Source organism: Pezoporus occidentalis, unplaced genomic scaffold (genome assembly GCF_034315485.1).
Source record: "Pezoporus occidentalis ecotype Australia unplaced genomic scaffold, CSIRO_AGI_Poc_V1 ctg9, whole genome shotgun sequence".
NCBI classification, from domain to species: Eukaryota; Metazoa; Chordata; class Aves; order Psittaciformes; family Psittacidae; genus Pezoporus; species Pezoporus occidentalis.
This window is the reverse complement of record NW_026916262.1, coordinates 5980071-5997294: the sequence shown is the minus strand read 5'-3', so window position 1 is coordinate 5997294 and position 17224 is coordinate 5980071. Positions and strand designations below refer to the sequence as shown.

The window sequence follows — 17224 nt, the reverse complement described above, 5'->3', positions numbered from 1 at the left end:
TGCTGTGAATTTTCTTTACTCATCCATACTTCATTTTCTGGCTGTGGCACACCACATCAGATCAGCGAATTTGACACCACCAGGATTACATGGTGCTTTGTTTCCTCCATTACTCCAAGTTTTGAGAAAATAAACAAGTATATAAAGTCCTTGGGAAAAATGATGGGAATTACTGCTTTGTTTCATGCCATTTAGACTCTGAAAGGTTTGTCTTAAAATGAATGCAGATATTATTCCAGCCTGAAAATTTGTGAGAATTCTTTGAATGTGTCTGGTTCTGAATTCACAATGTCCCTTAGTCTGCATTAATCTCTTTGAACCTAATGGGAGGGGAAGGACTTGATCTAGGACTAGGATGTAAAAATAGATTTTGGTTTACATCTGAATTACTGAAGTGTTATGCCAGTGCAACCCAGTGATTTCAATGAGGGTAAAACTGGTGACAGGGTGCCAGAGCTGAAGAGCAGAAGATCCTGTCCCTGTGCATCCTGCACAATACCATGCTACTTTCCTTGTCCCTGCGGTTTACTGCTGGACAGAACTGGTGAGAGGGAGTCTAGACAGCAAATGCTGTTAGGAAGCAAAGGATCATGGCCTGAGAAATGCAATTCTGCTGATACTAGAAAAATGCAGTCAGTTGATTTGTGGATGAAGGCATAGGCAGATAGAGCAGGAATTTCCCTTCCCTGTCACCTTCTGAGATGACCCTCTGTAGACACATGCACATCAAGTACTGTTCTTGCCTACACTTCTCAGGCTCAGCTGTCACAGCAATGAACCTCAAGATGTGATACGGTGTTTTTTAGTTCAGTTCAGAAATGCTTCTTTGTTGGGAAAGCTTCTTTCTAAATCTGAGCATTAGAACCAAGCCTTCCTGTTCTCCCTCTTTTTCAATGGAAGGATGCTAGTGACTACAAGGGTTCGTGTTTCAGAAGATAGTTTGTGAATCCCCTGTCCTGGTACAGCATTTGCTATGTCACAAAAGAACTTGTGCTACGGAAACACCTGCTCTTCTCTGCTTTACTGGTGACATCTAATGACAAGACAGGTAGTTCTCACAGAGGAAATGGGAGGGATAGGCAATGCAAACTTGTCTTTATGCACCTGCTCAGGAAAAGGAAAAATAATGGAATTTGTGTATGTATTTGTAGATGTCAAAAATTACTCTGGGGCATCTGAAAAGTCTGAAGCACAGCCTCAGTCCTTAGCTTGCAAATGATCAATTAAAAGGTTAAGTCCACTCATCCATAACAGGCACTTTTGCTTCTTGTTTTACTTTGGAGCTGAATAAAAAATGCCAGAATTTCATCACTGAACATAGCGTGGAGAGACATGAAACTGGTGGAAAACCTTTGGCTGGAGACTAACTTTGGCCCTCAGAAAAAGCAAGCAATACAGAAAAGCAAGTAATGTATTTTATGCTCTCCAGGCCAACCTTGCTGAGCTAGTTTGTCCTAGTGAAGCCTATGCACAAATATAAACCTCAAACACACAAAATTTGCACAATTTGTAAATTCACAAATACACATTGGGACCATCTCACCAAACCTTGTTCCTATACCAGAGGCAGGTATAGACAGAAAGGCGGTGTTTTAGATAGTCAGTTGGACTCTTCATTAGATGAAGGGCTCATAGGGAGGACAACAGCTTTCACAAGAACACTGACCCTTTCCTAGTGTAAAAGATGGTACACTATAGAAGACTCAGGAGACATGACTTCTAGGTATTGGCCAGTAATTCTGTGTTAGAAGTTTGGTCTCTGATTACTTCTGCATCTAGATGATACTCTAGAATAGCTTTGAATCATATCTTTGGGGATTAACTGGCTGCACAGGCCCTGTAAGTGATCCAGTGGGAGCAGGATGGAGGAACAGATGTACTAAGATGAAAGACCTTGGAGATGCTTTGAGAGTGACAGGAAAGCTCTGGAAATAGTTACATTAATAAAGAATCAGATTATTTAACAAGAATGGAGCCTCCTGAAGTGCTACCCTGAGCATAATACATGAAACAACTCAGATGATCAAAGTGCCCTTCTTCTTTGTGGAGCTCCACCTTTGTTGCTTCCAAAGGGGGCTGCACCAAAGAGGCTGCTGGGACTACTAAGGCAAACACAAGTCACATGGGGCAGCAGTTTTTCCATTTATCTTCACTGCTATCATCTATGAGCCTCTTATTTCAGAAGAAAATGTTTTAAAACCCCACAGGCTCTGCCAGGCTACATCAGAAGAAACTGAATGCAACGAGAGATGAGAAAATAACATTTATATGGTAAAAAGTCCTAAAACGGACACTATTCTTGAAATGCTGTGGATCTCCTTTGTTTTCTTGGCTCTCATTTCATTGCTATGCCTTTCAGAATAGCGGAGGTCACCAGTATCACAACCCCATGAATCACAGTAACTATCCTTTATACACTCCTCGTCTGCCCACGGAGCTCAACATTTTATTTCTGCTGTCTTACTGTGATAGGGAGGAAAACCTAAGACACTTGGGCAGTCATGGTTTCCACTTGAGCTTATAAATGGTAAGATTATTTACAGTGTTCTAGTGTCCGTGAGGATACTAGATTTTTTAATATTACTACAACTGTGGCCTTGCTTTAAAGACTGTAATGCTAGTAGACTCCAGCTTTTGTGCCCTCCTCACTTTCTCATGGTCTCACTAACAATGCTGAGTGGGAAGTAGCTTAGTAGTTACTCCTGAAGGTGTGATTCTTACCAGGAGATGGGGTTTGGCCAGTACAGATAAACTGAGTGCCCTTGTCATACCACCTCATGCCCACAATGATAGCAACAAGTGAAATGGAGCTGTTCGAGCAAGTCCAGAGAAGGGCCATGAAGATGATAAAGGGGCTGGAGGACTGGAGCACCTCCCTTATGAAGATGAGCTGAGAAACTTGGAACTGACAGAAGCAAGGGTGAAACTGTTACATGAAATGTAAAGAGGCTACAGAGGAGCCTGGAGAAAGAACAGATATCTCCACTACAACAGGAAAGTGGTTTAAGAGGTTCCAGTTACTGAGCTATTACTGCCTTGTGGCCAAACTTAGTGCCATTTACAAACATATGTATATTGGTGCCCATGAAGTTGTTAAATTATTCAGTTTCTTATTAGCAGAGCTATCTCTCCAGTCATGAGCTCTATCTCCCTTACCCCCATCAGTATTATTAAAATTACTAATCTTGTTGAATACAAAAAATGAAAAATACAAATCTCATGTGCAAGACTACATTAAGAGAGTAGGCAGCAAGAGTTTTATTTATATTTCCAGGTTTTTTAATGGAGAACATAATGTGCTGTTTACAGATCACCCTTCTTCTGTGGGTCAGTCTCATTTAAGGTGATAGAAGATACGCCTTCCTATAAGATCTGTTCCAGTAATAATGTAATTAAAGCATGTGCTATGTTAAAACATAAAAAAATTATCTCACAAAATATTGTTTAGTATATGTAAATGACTGTTCATACATGTGTCCTATTTATTTTAGTACCAAGTGTTTCTGAATCTTTTTCATTGCTCTTCGCTTCTTGAGGGGCCACCTAGGCTCAGGTCTTTTTCTTCCATCACTTTAGATCCAGATAAAAACAAGAGAAAGAGAAAGAGAGAGAAGAAAATTACATAACCAGAAAGCAGGAAAAAAAACAAGGTAAAAAAGCAAATGAAGATATATCAAAAAAGTGGCTTGACTTACCATTTTACATGAGCAAGATGATCTTCAAAGGGTTTAACTCTGTGCAGCAAACTTTATGTGAATAAGGATCCAGTACGACCTCTCCTGATGTAAATGCTTTAGATTGTCTCACATCTTTGCGTCTGGACCACAGGCAGAATGTGCATGTCTTGGTGTTAGGGATGAATTTCCTCTCTTGCTCCTCCTGTCTTTTCTCTTTGTTATTAAACAGAACATTCTTTTTTTTCTTTCAAAACTATATGTATTTGTTCATATCCTCATAAATATGTACACAGCAAGTATTTTCCCATGGCATTGCATATTTAAAATATAGTGGGAAACTTTAGGCAGGAAAAAAAGAGTCAGGAGCTATTGGGGTGGAAACACATTTATTATCTTGCAGAATAAATACCACCAACTTTATCTCTGTATATGGCCATTACATAAGGGTCCCTGTAACTGTTTGAAATTCCTTCTACACACTTCAGATTTTCTGTATATAATGGAGGTAGGAGCCACACACACATAAGCCTGTCAGGCTCAGAAAAGGCACAGGTGGAAAGTGGATACATGAAGAAAACTTCAGGAGTTCAGAAGCAGTTGTCTTAAAATGGACTTAATAAAACAGAGGGTGCAGTAGCAATAGAAGAAAATGATAAAGCTATAAAGCTTTCATTAGCTCTGTTAATTGGCATTAAAATTAGTATGGGAATCTATTTTGTGGAATAATTAAATTTTTAACATAGATCCTTTAAGTCTTCCTATATTCATATGGAGACTATATGTAATATATTCTGTAATATATATGTAATATATATAATGTGTGCTTAGCTGACTAGCTGCAGCCAGATTTACTAACACAGCTATAGTTGGTCAGATCAGTGCAAGGACATGCTTGGGCCATTTCCTTGACTGTACGGAGCACTTAAGGGTGCTCTTCATATTCCCACTGGAGACCTGAAAGCTAATCACATACGTGAACCTCTGCACTGTCCTGGGACTCCACAGTCTCCAAAAGTAATCACGTCATTTCTATACTATCCATTGCCACTGCAATGGAGGTCAGGGTTTTCATTAGGTGATGCTCAGTGTGCCATTACCTGTCTTGCTGGCTACGTGGCTCTACCGAAGCCTCTGAGAGCTTTGTCATTGAATTCACTGGGGTCAAGATACTCAAAATAAAATAATAAAGATCCAAATAAAGATCCAGCCCAAAGGCACTAGATACAGTTTTAAAATGAAATCTTAGAGCATAAGAGTCCTCACCACAGCCTCAACTTTTACTTTAAAGCACTTTAGATAATTTACTTCTGCTGTCAGGATGTATCATTCTTAACCCTGAGGTAAGGATCTTACTTCAATTTAGGTGCCTGATATCATCTGCCAGCTTTTTATCTTCAAAAATCAAGTGTATTTTCATTGCATCTCTTGCACAGGCTATGGACATATGAAGCCATGCGGGAAGGAGAAAAAAATGTGTGATTTTTAAATTATTCTTCTGCTCTTCTTTTTTTTTTTAATCTCCAGATGGTCCCTGGAACCAGTGATGTTTTCTTTAGCCCATATAGTTCCTACTTTAATTAGCTTACTTAACCAGCAACCTTCAACCAGCTTACTTAACCAGCACATTTGAAACACACATGATCAGGTTATACCAGGTGCTAATGTTTAATCACTTTCACAAAATTAAAAGCGGATAAATGGCTGAAGCATAATTGAAAGATCTTATTAGAAGTCAAGCTGATTGGTGTTGTGACATAACTTGAGAGCTTCCCAGCCTTGCACTAATTTCACATCATCCGGGGCTGCAGTAACGGCAGTGAACACACCACCACTGCTCTGTTAGAGACAAAGACCAGAGCTGGGTGGCCAAGATCTACAATACATATTTATCAGCTGCGCGGCTGGTACAACTTCTGTCACTACCTAAGAGCAGTGAGGCATGATACTGCTTTGATTTAATACCACCCAAGGAAACAAAAAAATGCATCAAACGGATCTTTTGGCAGGGTATTTTTTGAAAAAGTGGTATCTCTCCCCATTCCTGCTTCTTCCCAGCATGTGTGCTTGTGAGAAAGGACTGGGGGCTGCCGAGGGTATCTGCCCCTTCAGGGCTTTGTTGGGAAATATCAGGTAGTTAGTGCTGAGAGCAGTGGGGATCTCACACATGTCTGAATGGATGGGCTAGTAGGAGCATGTCTGAGGCTTCTCCTTCTTGTACCTGATTCAAAGATTTTTATTGCTTGGTGAAAGATCTGAGCAAGGCTGAGTGAAATTCTCAGAATCTGCACCCTCCATGTGTGCTTTACCAGATGGCTATCATTAACAGATGAATAGGAATGCTTGGTTTTGTTGTGGCTGTAGTCATTTCACCCGGGTCTTAAGATGGAGAGGAGTCATGCGGTACTTACAGGATCCCTTTTTACAAGGCCTGGGTTAGGCACAACAGCAATGAGGTGGGCAATTGTAAACACGGAGTTCAGCACATAAGAAGAAAACAAATTCTTATGCAGTGTTATCCTTTGACAGCTGAGGCTCCTGAAAAATATGTAGCACACGTTGTAAATTAGTATTTTTCTTCTGATGTCACTTTAACAATCTCTTTCTGGCAACAGTCTCTCAAGAATGCCTTTTGGCAAGACATAATTGGAAAATACATTCCTTGCATCGCAGCCATAACCTCTGTCAATTTTTCTGTTTTGTTTTTACACCTGTTTAGCACCACATGCTTTTTAGACCATGTTGTAGACAGCCATCCAGCTACATTCTCAGCCCTTGATGCCCTTCTTTATTTCATGGTAATCTAGATATTATGTGGTGAAGCAGAACCCTGAGAATTATTAGATGTGCATGATACAAGTAATGAACATCAGGAATACTGCTTTATAAGTAACTGTTCCCTGGAGACTCAATTTCTCAAATAGATGAAAATTATTTGCTACTTTCAGAATTAGTGGCATGACAGGATGGGAACTTTGGGCAGGAATCTCCCTAAATTACAGGGGGATTTGGATTAGTATCCTGAATGTTTTTAACTCCAGCTAAGCTCCCAAATCAGAAGAGATTGTTTTGCTGCTCAGAAGGAGCAGCAATCTTTCCTGAATACCGACTTTGGGGATGGTAGGATTTGTGCTATTTGTAGGTAGCAGAATTCCACAAGAGAAGTTCACAGGATCCTTCTGAAACCAAGTCATGACTGCAATTTCAGACCTGAACCATCTCCCCTTTCTAATTCATGCCCAAATCCTCATGCCACCTCATTGGCTACCCCTGATCCAGAGAAAACTGCCTCCACAGTACTCCATGCCCCAGAGCACAGCCTGGGGCTGGCAGGAGGTGATTACAGAAAGGCAATCATTGAGTTGTTAGATAATGCTGTGATGTCTGTATTCAGTGATCACTGAAAGCAAGCAGGCAGAAACAGTAGCTAAAAACAATAAGAGCAAGTGTTGCTGTCTTGCTGAAATAAGCTTCCATCTCAGCACTAGGAGTCTTTTGCAGTCTGGAACGGAGCACAAACAGCGACTTTTTGATGCTCTGCAAGTGGAGGTCAATGCAGAATGCACTTTCTTTCAAAACAGAGAGCTAATCTAACCAACTGAACTCTATAATTATTTTGCTTGTTTATTTATTTGCTTTCCATTTCCTTAGCTCCTTGGTCAGCTGCCACTTATTCTTTCTTTTCCTTACACCTATTTTCTCAGTCATTGGATGGAATTCTTCCTTTAGCTTGAGGTCACCTTTCTGGTTATGATCATCATCATCCTGTAATGCTCATCACTTTTATTCACCTCCTTACTTACCAATGCACCTTATTTGGTTCAGGACGTCCATGAGATGCTAGTGGGTTAGGAATGAGATCTGCTGCCCAAGCTCCTTTTCCTGCCTGCCTTCCTCCCTTACTTTTACTCCTGCATTGCTCTCCTCCTTTCTTCTCAGCATTCCCCACCTTTCTTTCTTGACTCCAGCTTTCATGCTAAAGACCCATCTGGATCATTAAGCATATATTTCCATACCCTCACTTTTTAATTTGACCTTCAGTGTTTGCCATCACAGTGGCATCAGGACCTGCCTGATTCAGTCTGCACTGAGAGAATATTTTAGCAAAACCAAGCCCCTTATTTGATTCACCCTCTCTTCTGGTTTTGAAAATCTGTAATCTTCTCCTTCTCTGACCTATCATAGCCCTCTTCCTGTCCCTCTTCCTGATATCCTAATAATTCCTTCATGGTATTTTTACAGGCTCCTTTTCACCTTCCCCCCATCTTTCTGTATGCTTCCTACTCTGTGTCATTAATCATAATGCAAGAAGGCATCATTAAGCCAGTTATCCGTGCCTAGATCTTCTGAGTTTTTTGTGTCACTGGGTTTCTATCAATTGTGTCTCAGAGTTTCAGAGCCTCCTGTGTTTCTCATGCTTCCCTTGTGTTTCACATTTATTCTATGTCTCCTACATTTCCTTTGACAGAGACGGGTTCTCCTATCTACTCACAGAGTCACCCTTACTTTTGAGTTCCTATCTCCAGTTCCCTATTCCATCTGGGAAGTTTTGACTTCCAAGGAGATTTTAGCATTATTTTCTTCATAGATCTGCGCTGTGACTCTGTCATTTGTTCTCACTCATGAATACCAATTACTGTGAATACCCATTTTTACTCCCTGACAGTTATTTTCCATCTCCTGCACACTTGTTTAGTTTTCAAACTATTTTCATGTTTTCTACCTTTCTCTCCCTTACCCCTGGGGGAAAACTCCCAATGAACTTCTACAAATTATCTTTCCACACATTATCCTTCTTCAGCTTTAAAAGCCTTGGCAACAATTAGATTGCAGGTGCATTCAGAACACAATCATATATTATTCTTGCAAATCTAGACTTATTGTAGTCCCCACCTGTCTTTAAACAAATGTCTTTGGTTTAATAATTCAATTAGAAGTGATTTTGAGCTAGGAGTCCCTTTTTCCTTTTGTGTTTTATCATATAAGATAGTGGGGTCTCTGTCTGCAATTATAAAAATACTGCAAAAATCTGATGGTGCATGTAACATTTTATTTAATGAATACTCTGTCTCCTGTTATGAGTTAGTATTGCTTAGTGATGCTCATCACTACTGATTCAGAATTCCCTTCCGAAAGTACTGCAACACCTGTGATGCCAGATCATTACTAATCTTGATACCCAAAACTGAAAGGAAAATAAATCTCTTCCAGGAAAGACGTACATGTGGGAAACAGCAACCTCTGCAAGCTGTTTATTGCTGCCTCTACAGTCAGAGGCTATTATAGAGTCCCCAGACCATCTCTTGCTATCTGATTGCCTGTCTGATTGACAACTTGCCTTCTACTGAAAGTCAAATAATCTATTACTGTCATAGCCAGTTGACAGAAACCCAGTGAAGGCAACATGAACCCTGCTCCCCTACAACTTTAGTCTCACTTTCTTATGATCATAGTTTGGTTTCATTTTTGTCCTCCCATTTTGCAGCACTTTGCTTTAACTGTTTTCTCTACTTCTTCCTATAACCTTTGTGTCATGGATTAGTCATGGAAGGGGAAGAAGTGGAGGAGGAAAGACAGGAGGAAGAGGTGTGTTACTGTCTGGAAAGCTGCTGCAGAGATGAGTCTTTCAGTGTGGCCTGGGACTGGTCAGGGTTGTGTGCTGTCTGTGACTCAGAGCTAACAGTGAGTCAGACAGCCTGAACCTCCTTGCTCATGGCAAAGAATCACCTTCCTGGTCCATTCTGTGTAGCTAATTTAACTAGATCCTGTCTTTACTGTCCCAAAGAACTCTGAAGCCTAGGTATAGGGCTTGAAATCAAATTAAACTGTGCTCTTCTCAGCCTTCTTAAAGCATTACTTTGGCTATGGTTTTGTGCTTTTTATAATTAGATGGGAAAGGAATTCATCAGTTCGTTGGGCAGAGTTTCTAGATATCTCTGTATCTGATTACTGCATGTTATCACAGTCACTCATCAAACTGCCTCTGGAAATTAGCAGAATTCACAACCTGTATTTTGGATCCACCTATTTTGAATCTGTAATCCTACAGACTCTTTTAGTCTATGCAAAATCCAACTGTTTCATTTTCCTATGTTTCCTAGACTTGCTCTTAATGGTGGTGATGCTGGGGGCTTGTTCTTTTACTACCCTTCCTGTCTGGCAGTTGAGGCACAGACATCAAATTGTATAGCTTTAAGATTTACGCCAGCTTCTTCTGGCCTCTCAATTTACTAAGCATACCCTTTTCCAGCCTATATGGACACCCTCGTCCATGGTGTACCTTTCCAGGGATCAACAGCAGATGAAGTAACTAGGAAGAAGCTTCACATAATGTTACTGAGAAAATTACTATTAGAAGGCATACAACCTGGACATATCCATGGATATGTAGTACATATAGATCAAAACTGGGTCCAGAAACAGGCTAAGATGCCTCATGTAAGATTTAGATTAAATAATACAGAGACTCTGAGGCTAAAACTGATTTAAGCACTGGCATCAAGTATCTGGAATCTTGTGGAGCACCTTTCACTAAAGATTTTTAGAGCAACGCAACCATCCCTTGTGCACTAGGGATGGGGCTTCAGGAAGGGATTCTTTTTATCCCCAAATCTATGCAATTACTATGCATGTGTAAGTTGGAATTTCATGTTTGCTATGTGCCGATTGATTCTATAGATCTTCAAATGTGTATTTGTGGTTGAAAAAATGACATTTCAGAAACTCAGATAATGAAGTTGATGATATCTCACAACCCAGTTTGTCACACAGGCCTATTTGTGTTCTGGCATAATTTTAGCTTGAAATAATTTCTTGCTGGCTAAATTACAATCTTGAAACAGTACATTGTTACAATGGCACCAGGAAGGACTTATGTTACTATAGGCTGCCATTATTGTGCAACTATTCTTTCTTACACTCTGTAAAGAAGATCATGAAAAAAAAAAAAAAAGATTGTGGGTGGTTTGTTTGGTTTTTTTGGTTTTTTTTTTCTTTTCCTTGAATTCTTGATGGGTCAAAGAACACTGCATTCTCTGAAGAGTTTAGGGGGTTTGTGCATACTTAACTATGTTTTTTTGGCAATAAAAGTCTGTCTGGATACAACTGTGTGTATTATTTATTCAGAAGCAGTTGTAATTGTTCCTTATATTACTCTTGTTTCCCAGTGTGCAGTGTGAGGAATACTCCTTTATATTCTTGGAAACCTTTATCCAGGTAAAGTTAGCTGGCCTTTTAGATTACCTTGCCGTTATCTCCAGATATACTCTACTGATGGTGTGCATTTTCCTATCTCTGATCATGAACTGATGACTTGGCTATATGATTGCAAGTAACTGATGTGCATTTGCTGAAACCTGTAAGACAACATCCCATTTGGGTCATTATACTGGATGCATCATTCTGTTTCCTCAAACTATCTGTGCATGGACATTACAACCCTGATTTCTGAATGTGCTATCAGTCTAGTAAATTTGCAGTTTATAGTAATGTTAGAAAAATTAAATATCTTAAAAAGATTGCATAAGAGCTAGAAAAACATAACTTATGCAAGTGTTCATAGCTCTGGATGTACAACAGCTCAGGATCTTGTCTATTGTTTATTCTTTAATATTTTCCCCACTGCCTTTGATGTCTTCTAGCATTTAACCATTTCCCTGAACTGAAAACCGAAGGCTGTTCCCAGACAGACCTTCAATACTGATTGTGACTGAAGTTGTGACTACTTTTGATGGCAAATCTGAGCTCCCTCTGCTACTTCACTGCAGACACATTATAATACATAGCATAAAGACAGGTTCACAAAAGGACAAGATTTAAATGCTCTAGTTAAGTTGCCATATGGTAGCTGCAGTGCTTTCAGTGAGTATCAGTTTAGTCTTCTTTAAAGTAGAGCACATTACTATTTTTCCTTTTAATGATGATGACATACTACATATTAATGTCAGATTCACTCTTTGTGCTGGGTCTGGTAAGCACCTACTCAAGTCAATAGCTCAGTCTTCAGCATTAGATAAAGGTATTCCTGTTCTTCAGGAGCTGGGAGCTCCAAGCCATTGTTCTGTGCAGTCACTGCACCTGCCAGGAGCTGGATGTGCCCTTCAAGGAACACCAGGCAACTGGAAAATTAAGGGCCTTACCACACCCCTAGTTACACCATTTCCCTATGGGCCACACTTTTACACCAGTCTTGACAAATATAACAGCATGATCTTGGCTACACACCACTGGGAGATGTCCCATTGGTGACAGGACCCTGTGCTGAGACTTTTTCACCAGGGTTATAGAAAAAGGCACTCGTGAGAGCCATGTTCTCTTCCAAGCTTTTCTTTTGTTACCACTTGAGATCCTTCAGGGAAAGAAAAGAGAGTGTCTGTAAGAAACACTTACTTGAAATAGAAGAAAATTGCCAAGGAAATCAACAGCGATGTTATAGACAAAGCATGGCCAACGATCGCCATATAATAAAGTATGAACGCCATCTGCAATTTAACAAAAAGAAAAGGCAAACATGAACAATCTGCAGGCAGTCAGGTTTTTTCCTCATTAAAGAAAAACCTATAAAATCAACCTCCCATTTTTTTTTTCTTTTCTTTCAAAGGTTCTTTTTCAATATACTTTTAACATCAGCGATGTTAACAGCATAACTCATGGTCGAAAGATGAGATAAGTGTTTCTTACATGAGTTGATCCATTTCTGCTGCACTGAAGTAACTGGCAAGATCCCTGCTCACACTATGCATCACTAACTTTCCAAGCTCTAGGAAAGCACAGCAGACATAACACACTCAGATTTTCAAAAAGCCTATGACAAGCTTCCATGAAAAAAAAAAGTATTGAAGAAAACACGTTGCTGCAGGATTGGTAGAAAGATTTTATGGTTTTAGAACAGCTTAAGCAACAGAGAGCAAAAACTTAATGGCCACTTTTTGAGATGAGTCAGTGGCTAGGTGCCCTCAGGACTCATGGTGGGGCTGGCTTTTTGTTCAACATATTCATCAGTCACCAGATGCAGGAAATCTCTTAAGTTTCCAGGTGCTACTAAGGTCTTCCAGATAATAGTGAGGGACTCCAGAAGGACCTTAGATAACTGAGGGGACAAGTAGATGCCATATGAGCTTTAATACAGAAAAAAGTGGGGTGATAAAGCTAGGGACAAACCATCTAAACCCTGCTTACACAACACTGAACTCAGGAAAGGAGAGCTTGGAGGCATTCTGCCAGTTCTCTGAGTCACTGGCTTACCACGTAATGACTGCCAAAAAGTCGACAAAATGCGGGATGTGATCAGGAAAGGCACTGAGGGTAGAATATCGTTGTGCCTCTGTTTAAAATTTACATTGCACATCTTAAATGCATGTGTGTTTCTAGTCTCCCCACCTCATGGACATGGCAGAGATAGGAAAGGTGCAAAGAAGGTAACTAAAATAACTAAGGTGTAGCAGCTGTGTTACAAGCACGTCCAAAGGCCAGGATTCTCCCCTTTGGAGAGGAGAAGTCAAGAGGGGTTTATGATTAAGGCCCACAGAGTCATGAAAGCAGCAGATGAGATAAAGGTTATCCTCAACTCCTATTACAGAGGAACAGCACACCCTGACACAAATTCTGGTTCACACTGGTGTGAACCTTGCTAGATGGTCTTACAATGCTGTGAAGCCAAGATGCACTAACAGGTAGCCAGGCTTTCACTTTGACTAGTATCAGTGAAATCTAAGATAGATCTATCCATATTTTTTATGCCAATAGTAAAACAAAATTGTAGGACAGGACCTGGGCTTCAGAATGCTGCAGTATTTAAATGTCATGTTGTGGTCTAAGGTGTGTCCTGTTGTGCTCTTAAGCATCACCCAGGTCAGAAGGCTGCAGGAGGTTAAATGGCATGCCAGCCTTTCACCACTGTCTTCTTTTCTGAATGTACTAATGTGGTATAAACCTGTCTTAAAAAACAAAGACTTAGACAGGAGGTCTCAGTTCCCCTGTTGTGTTTCTTTTCATCTTTACTTCATTAATTTTTCTTTTATTATGCATGAGTTATTTTCTTTTTTTTTCATAATTATATGAATTGCCTTTGTAGCCCTAACTTTTGTCAGTCACATCTTCTGGTGTGTCCAAGTAATTTTAAACTTTCTTGTGAAAATAAATATGAACAAAATTCAGAAAACAAATCCATTCCTCTTAGCCAAGGTGCACATCTACTTATCTAGTTTGCTCTTCAGTCATTTTACAAGTTTGAAATCAGCTCCTTCTTTCATTAACATAGGTGGTGGTGGGCCAATTCAAAGTCACATTTACACTATCCTGACCACATAGAACAGACATGATCTGAGTGTAAATATAATTCACCAAGGTATGGAAATCTCTGCATACTAACTGCAAATACCTTAGGTCTCCTTCAAAAAGACTAACTACTACATCACTAGTGAGTGCCAATGCTTGTCAACTTGTTCTGAGTGCACCTGCAACCCCAGAGCAGACAGACCAGAGTGAAGTCAACTTTCTGAATACAGACTAGTGGGAGAGGTTTATATCTGCATGCATGTGACATGTCTTCCACTCCATACTAAGTGGTTGCTGTGGGGTTATATGATATTAGATTGATATAATTGAATTTAATTTACAGATGAATTTTTCAAAAATGCATTGTTTTGGCACCTAACCTGTACACAACCCTAAGCCTGAAACAGCGAGAAGTAGGAAAGGCTTTCAGATACCTGGATGCAAATCTCTGTGAACCCTGGAGGACTCCTAGTTAATCAATCTACATACTTTCAGCATACAGTTGTGTATCTGGGAGTCAGCAGCGGCATTTTTAATTATTCCATGTAAACCTACTGCGCCAACTGCTCAAAAAAACTTTCCAAATATAGCAATGAAGACAGGTTAGAATGGACTGAACTGTCAGCTAACAAAGCATATGGTCTGTCACTGCATTTTTAAGAACTGGCTGTAAGCCAGTTTCAAAAGTGTAGCATGTTGGCATTTTCAGTTAACTTCAAACAAATAATCAACTATTTTATTAATTTCTGCACTCCTTGAATTGTCAATCTGTCATGTCCCTTCTGACATAACACGCTGACTCACTTAGTTTTTGGTTTGTACAGATTTTGTCATCCTGGGTTTAAAAAAAGTCTAAAAGAGACATTTAATGGTTCTTTTTTTTGTCCCCCTAAAATTATTCACATGAGGAAAGAGAACTCTCTAATATGAATACCTCCTACTTAATTATATTAACCATATGTACATAGAAATAGACTACAAATGAAGCATGCTCCTGGTTTTGAAGACTGGGATTAAAAGTCATAATTTAACTTGGCATTTCTGTAAAGAAAGATTCTTTCTGCACTTTCCATTGCTTTTTGTTTCAGAAGAATCTCAACACACAAAAAATTTTCCTTTGTGTTCTATCTATCTGCACTTTGCTTGAATGATGTTCAAAATTGTTCTTCTGGAAGGCATGGATAATAGGTAACAGAACTACATTTTTTGCCTCTCTACATGGGCCAACATCTGGAAAAATTTTTATGGCACTTCCATTTAATGGCTCTGTGAGCTAAGACTGTTACTTTTATTCTTTCTTTGTCATATAGGTGAGCCCCATTTTACCATGATAGCTCCTCATGCTGCAAAAACTTTTAGAATTCACCTCCAGCCTAGTGCAGTAGCCTTTTCCAAGGCCCTTTGAGCTGGATCATTACTAAATATAACCACATACTGGTTTTTGGCTGCATAAAACAAGATCCTCCAACACAAACCCCAAATCAAATAACTTTTTGACTCTTTTCCTTTCACAATTCCAAAAAGTCACAAATTATTCTGTCACAAATCTGTAATCAGATTTTCCTGGAGCTCCACTCACATTTGAGAAATATGTTTATTTTCATGATGGTCCCAATTTAATTTTTTTCAAAGCTTTTCTCAGATTTCTCTCTCCTTGTTTCTTTTCGTGCTTTTATATTTAGTTCTCCTCTTTCAGCTTAGCAACTTGATTTTGGAAATACTGATGCAAATGCTTAATTTATGATTGTAAAAAGTCTCAATGACTTCAGCTGAACTGTTAAAGTTAAACGTGTTCAGGCTTGTAGGATTTCCTGGATTAATGGTACCTTCATAAATACTTCTTTTCAAAAGGAGTGAATACAGGGTGATATTCTTCGCTTAAGAAAAATAATTTAAATTTACATTAATATTTCTAGCCCTACACAGAAGACATAAACCACTGGAAGATACTTGTTAGAGAAAGTGAAATTGAAATTTTAACGGATTATTTTATAACTGTTGGACAATCAGGGAAAAATCATAGGAATTAAAAAATGCATTTGAAAAACACTGAAAAACTTGTCATATGAGTTGCTACTGGATTATCCACCCCACAGCAAACCTATATGTAGGTTTGAGCACTCATCAAATAATTTTAATAAGCTAAAACCACAAGGACAATGCTATTAAACTCTTGTGCAACAAATAAAGATGAAAGATGAGGACTGCTCTGATCTCTCTCACGTGTCTTTCTGCTAGCAAAGCCCAAAGCCCTTCCCAAACAATCACTGTCATTTTAATAGCATACCTTTAATTTTTCAGAAGTGAAAGAGTTGCACAGGGTATAGTTGGACCACGTTCGGTTGCTCTCAGGATGGCGGAACCAGTTTCCAGTTTCATCACAATATTTTGAAGCTCTTTCTAATGATAAATTGCAATAACAATTTATTCAGCATTGCATATGACACATTTAAAAATCCATTAAAAAAAAAAAGAATTTCTGTGTTTGGAAAGAAAATGTCTGTATAACAAAATCCAAAGAATTTTCAACTTGTGCAATTATTATACATTTTGTTATTTGGTTCTTTTCCTCATGTTTATCTGGTAGTATACTTGTTATCTATCTGTCTCCTTTTGCCTTGCATGAATGCAGAAGAGTATATACAACTAGCTTTTGTTCAGGTGCAATTATTTATGTGATAATAATCCATTCAAAGAGGTTTGTAGGATTTTCTGGATTAATGGTACCTTCATAAATATTTCTTTTCAAAGGGAGTGTGATATTCTTTGCTTATGACAAACAATTTTAACTTATGTAAATGTTTCTAGCCTTGCAGAGAAGACATCAACAGCTTGGAAGACACTTGTTACAGAAAGCAAAACTGAAATTCTAACGGATTATTCACATGCAATTATTTATACGATAACTACCCATTTAAAGCTGTTTATGGAAGAGAAAGTAACCTCAGGCCCTGACCTGAAGGCAATGTGCAGTGTTTCAGGTATCAAAGGAAATAATTAGTTAAAAATACTGTGTAGAGAAAGGGCAGCAAGCAGTGTATAGAGTGGAGCCTGGATGCTGGAGATGTTGACAGCCCCAGTGCCTGCCAAGTCCTGCTAGGATGAGTAGGAGCAGTGCTCACTTTTCTCTAAGGCTACAAAGCATGTAGGCACAGAGAGAAGCATCACAAACATTCTGGCACATGTTCTAAGTGTCCGGTTTAATTTAAAGTGGCTGAAAAGTTCTCTGTTAAATCTGATGTGTGTTTGGCCTCTATATGTGTCTCTGGTACTTG

The 17224-nt window shown here is 39.2% G+C and overlaps 1 protein-coding gene across 2 annotated transcripts in view; it reads right to left on the bottom strand.

Moving 5' to 3' along the window:
- CALCR (calcitonin receptor) overlaps positions 1 to 17224 on the bottom strand; it is a 171412-nt gene that overhangs the window by 29081 nt on the left and 125107 nt on the right. For both annotated transcript variants that reach the window (XM_062604981.1, XM_062604982.1), the window contains 3 exons: positions 16237 to 16349; positions 12063 to 12154; positions 6086 to 6212 (listed from right to left, as the gene is read on the bottom strand). In XM_062604981.1, the coding sequence (XP_062460965.1) occupies positions 6086 to 6212; positions 12063 to 12154; positions 16237 to 16349 (332 nt within the window). The remainder of the gene's footprint in view (positions 1 to 6085; positions 6213 to 12062; positions 12155 to 16236; positions 16350 to 17224) is intronic.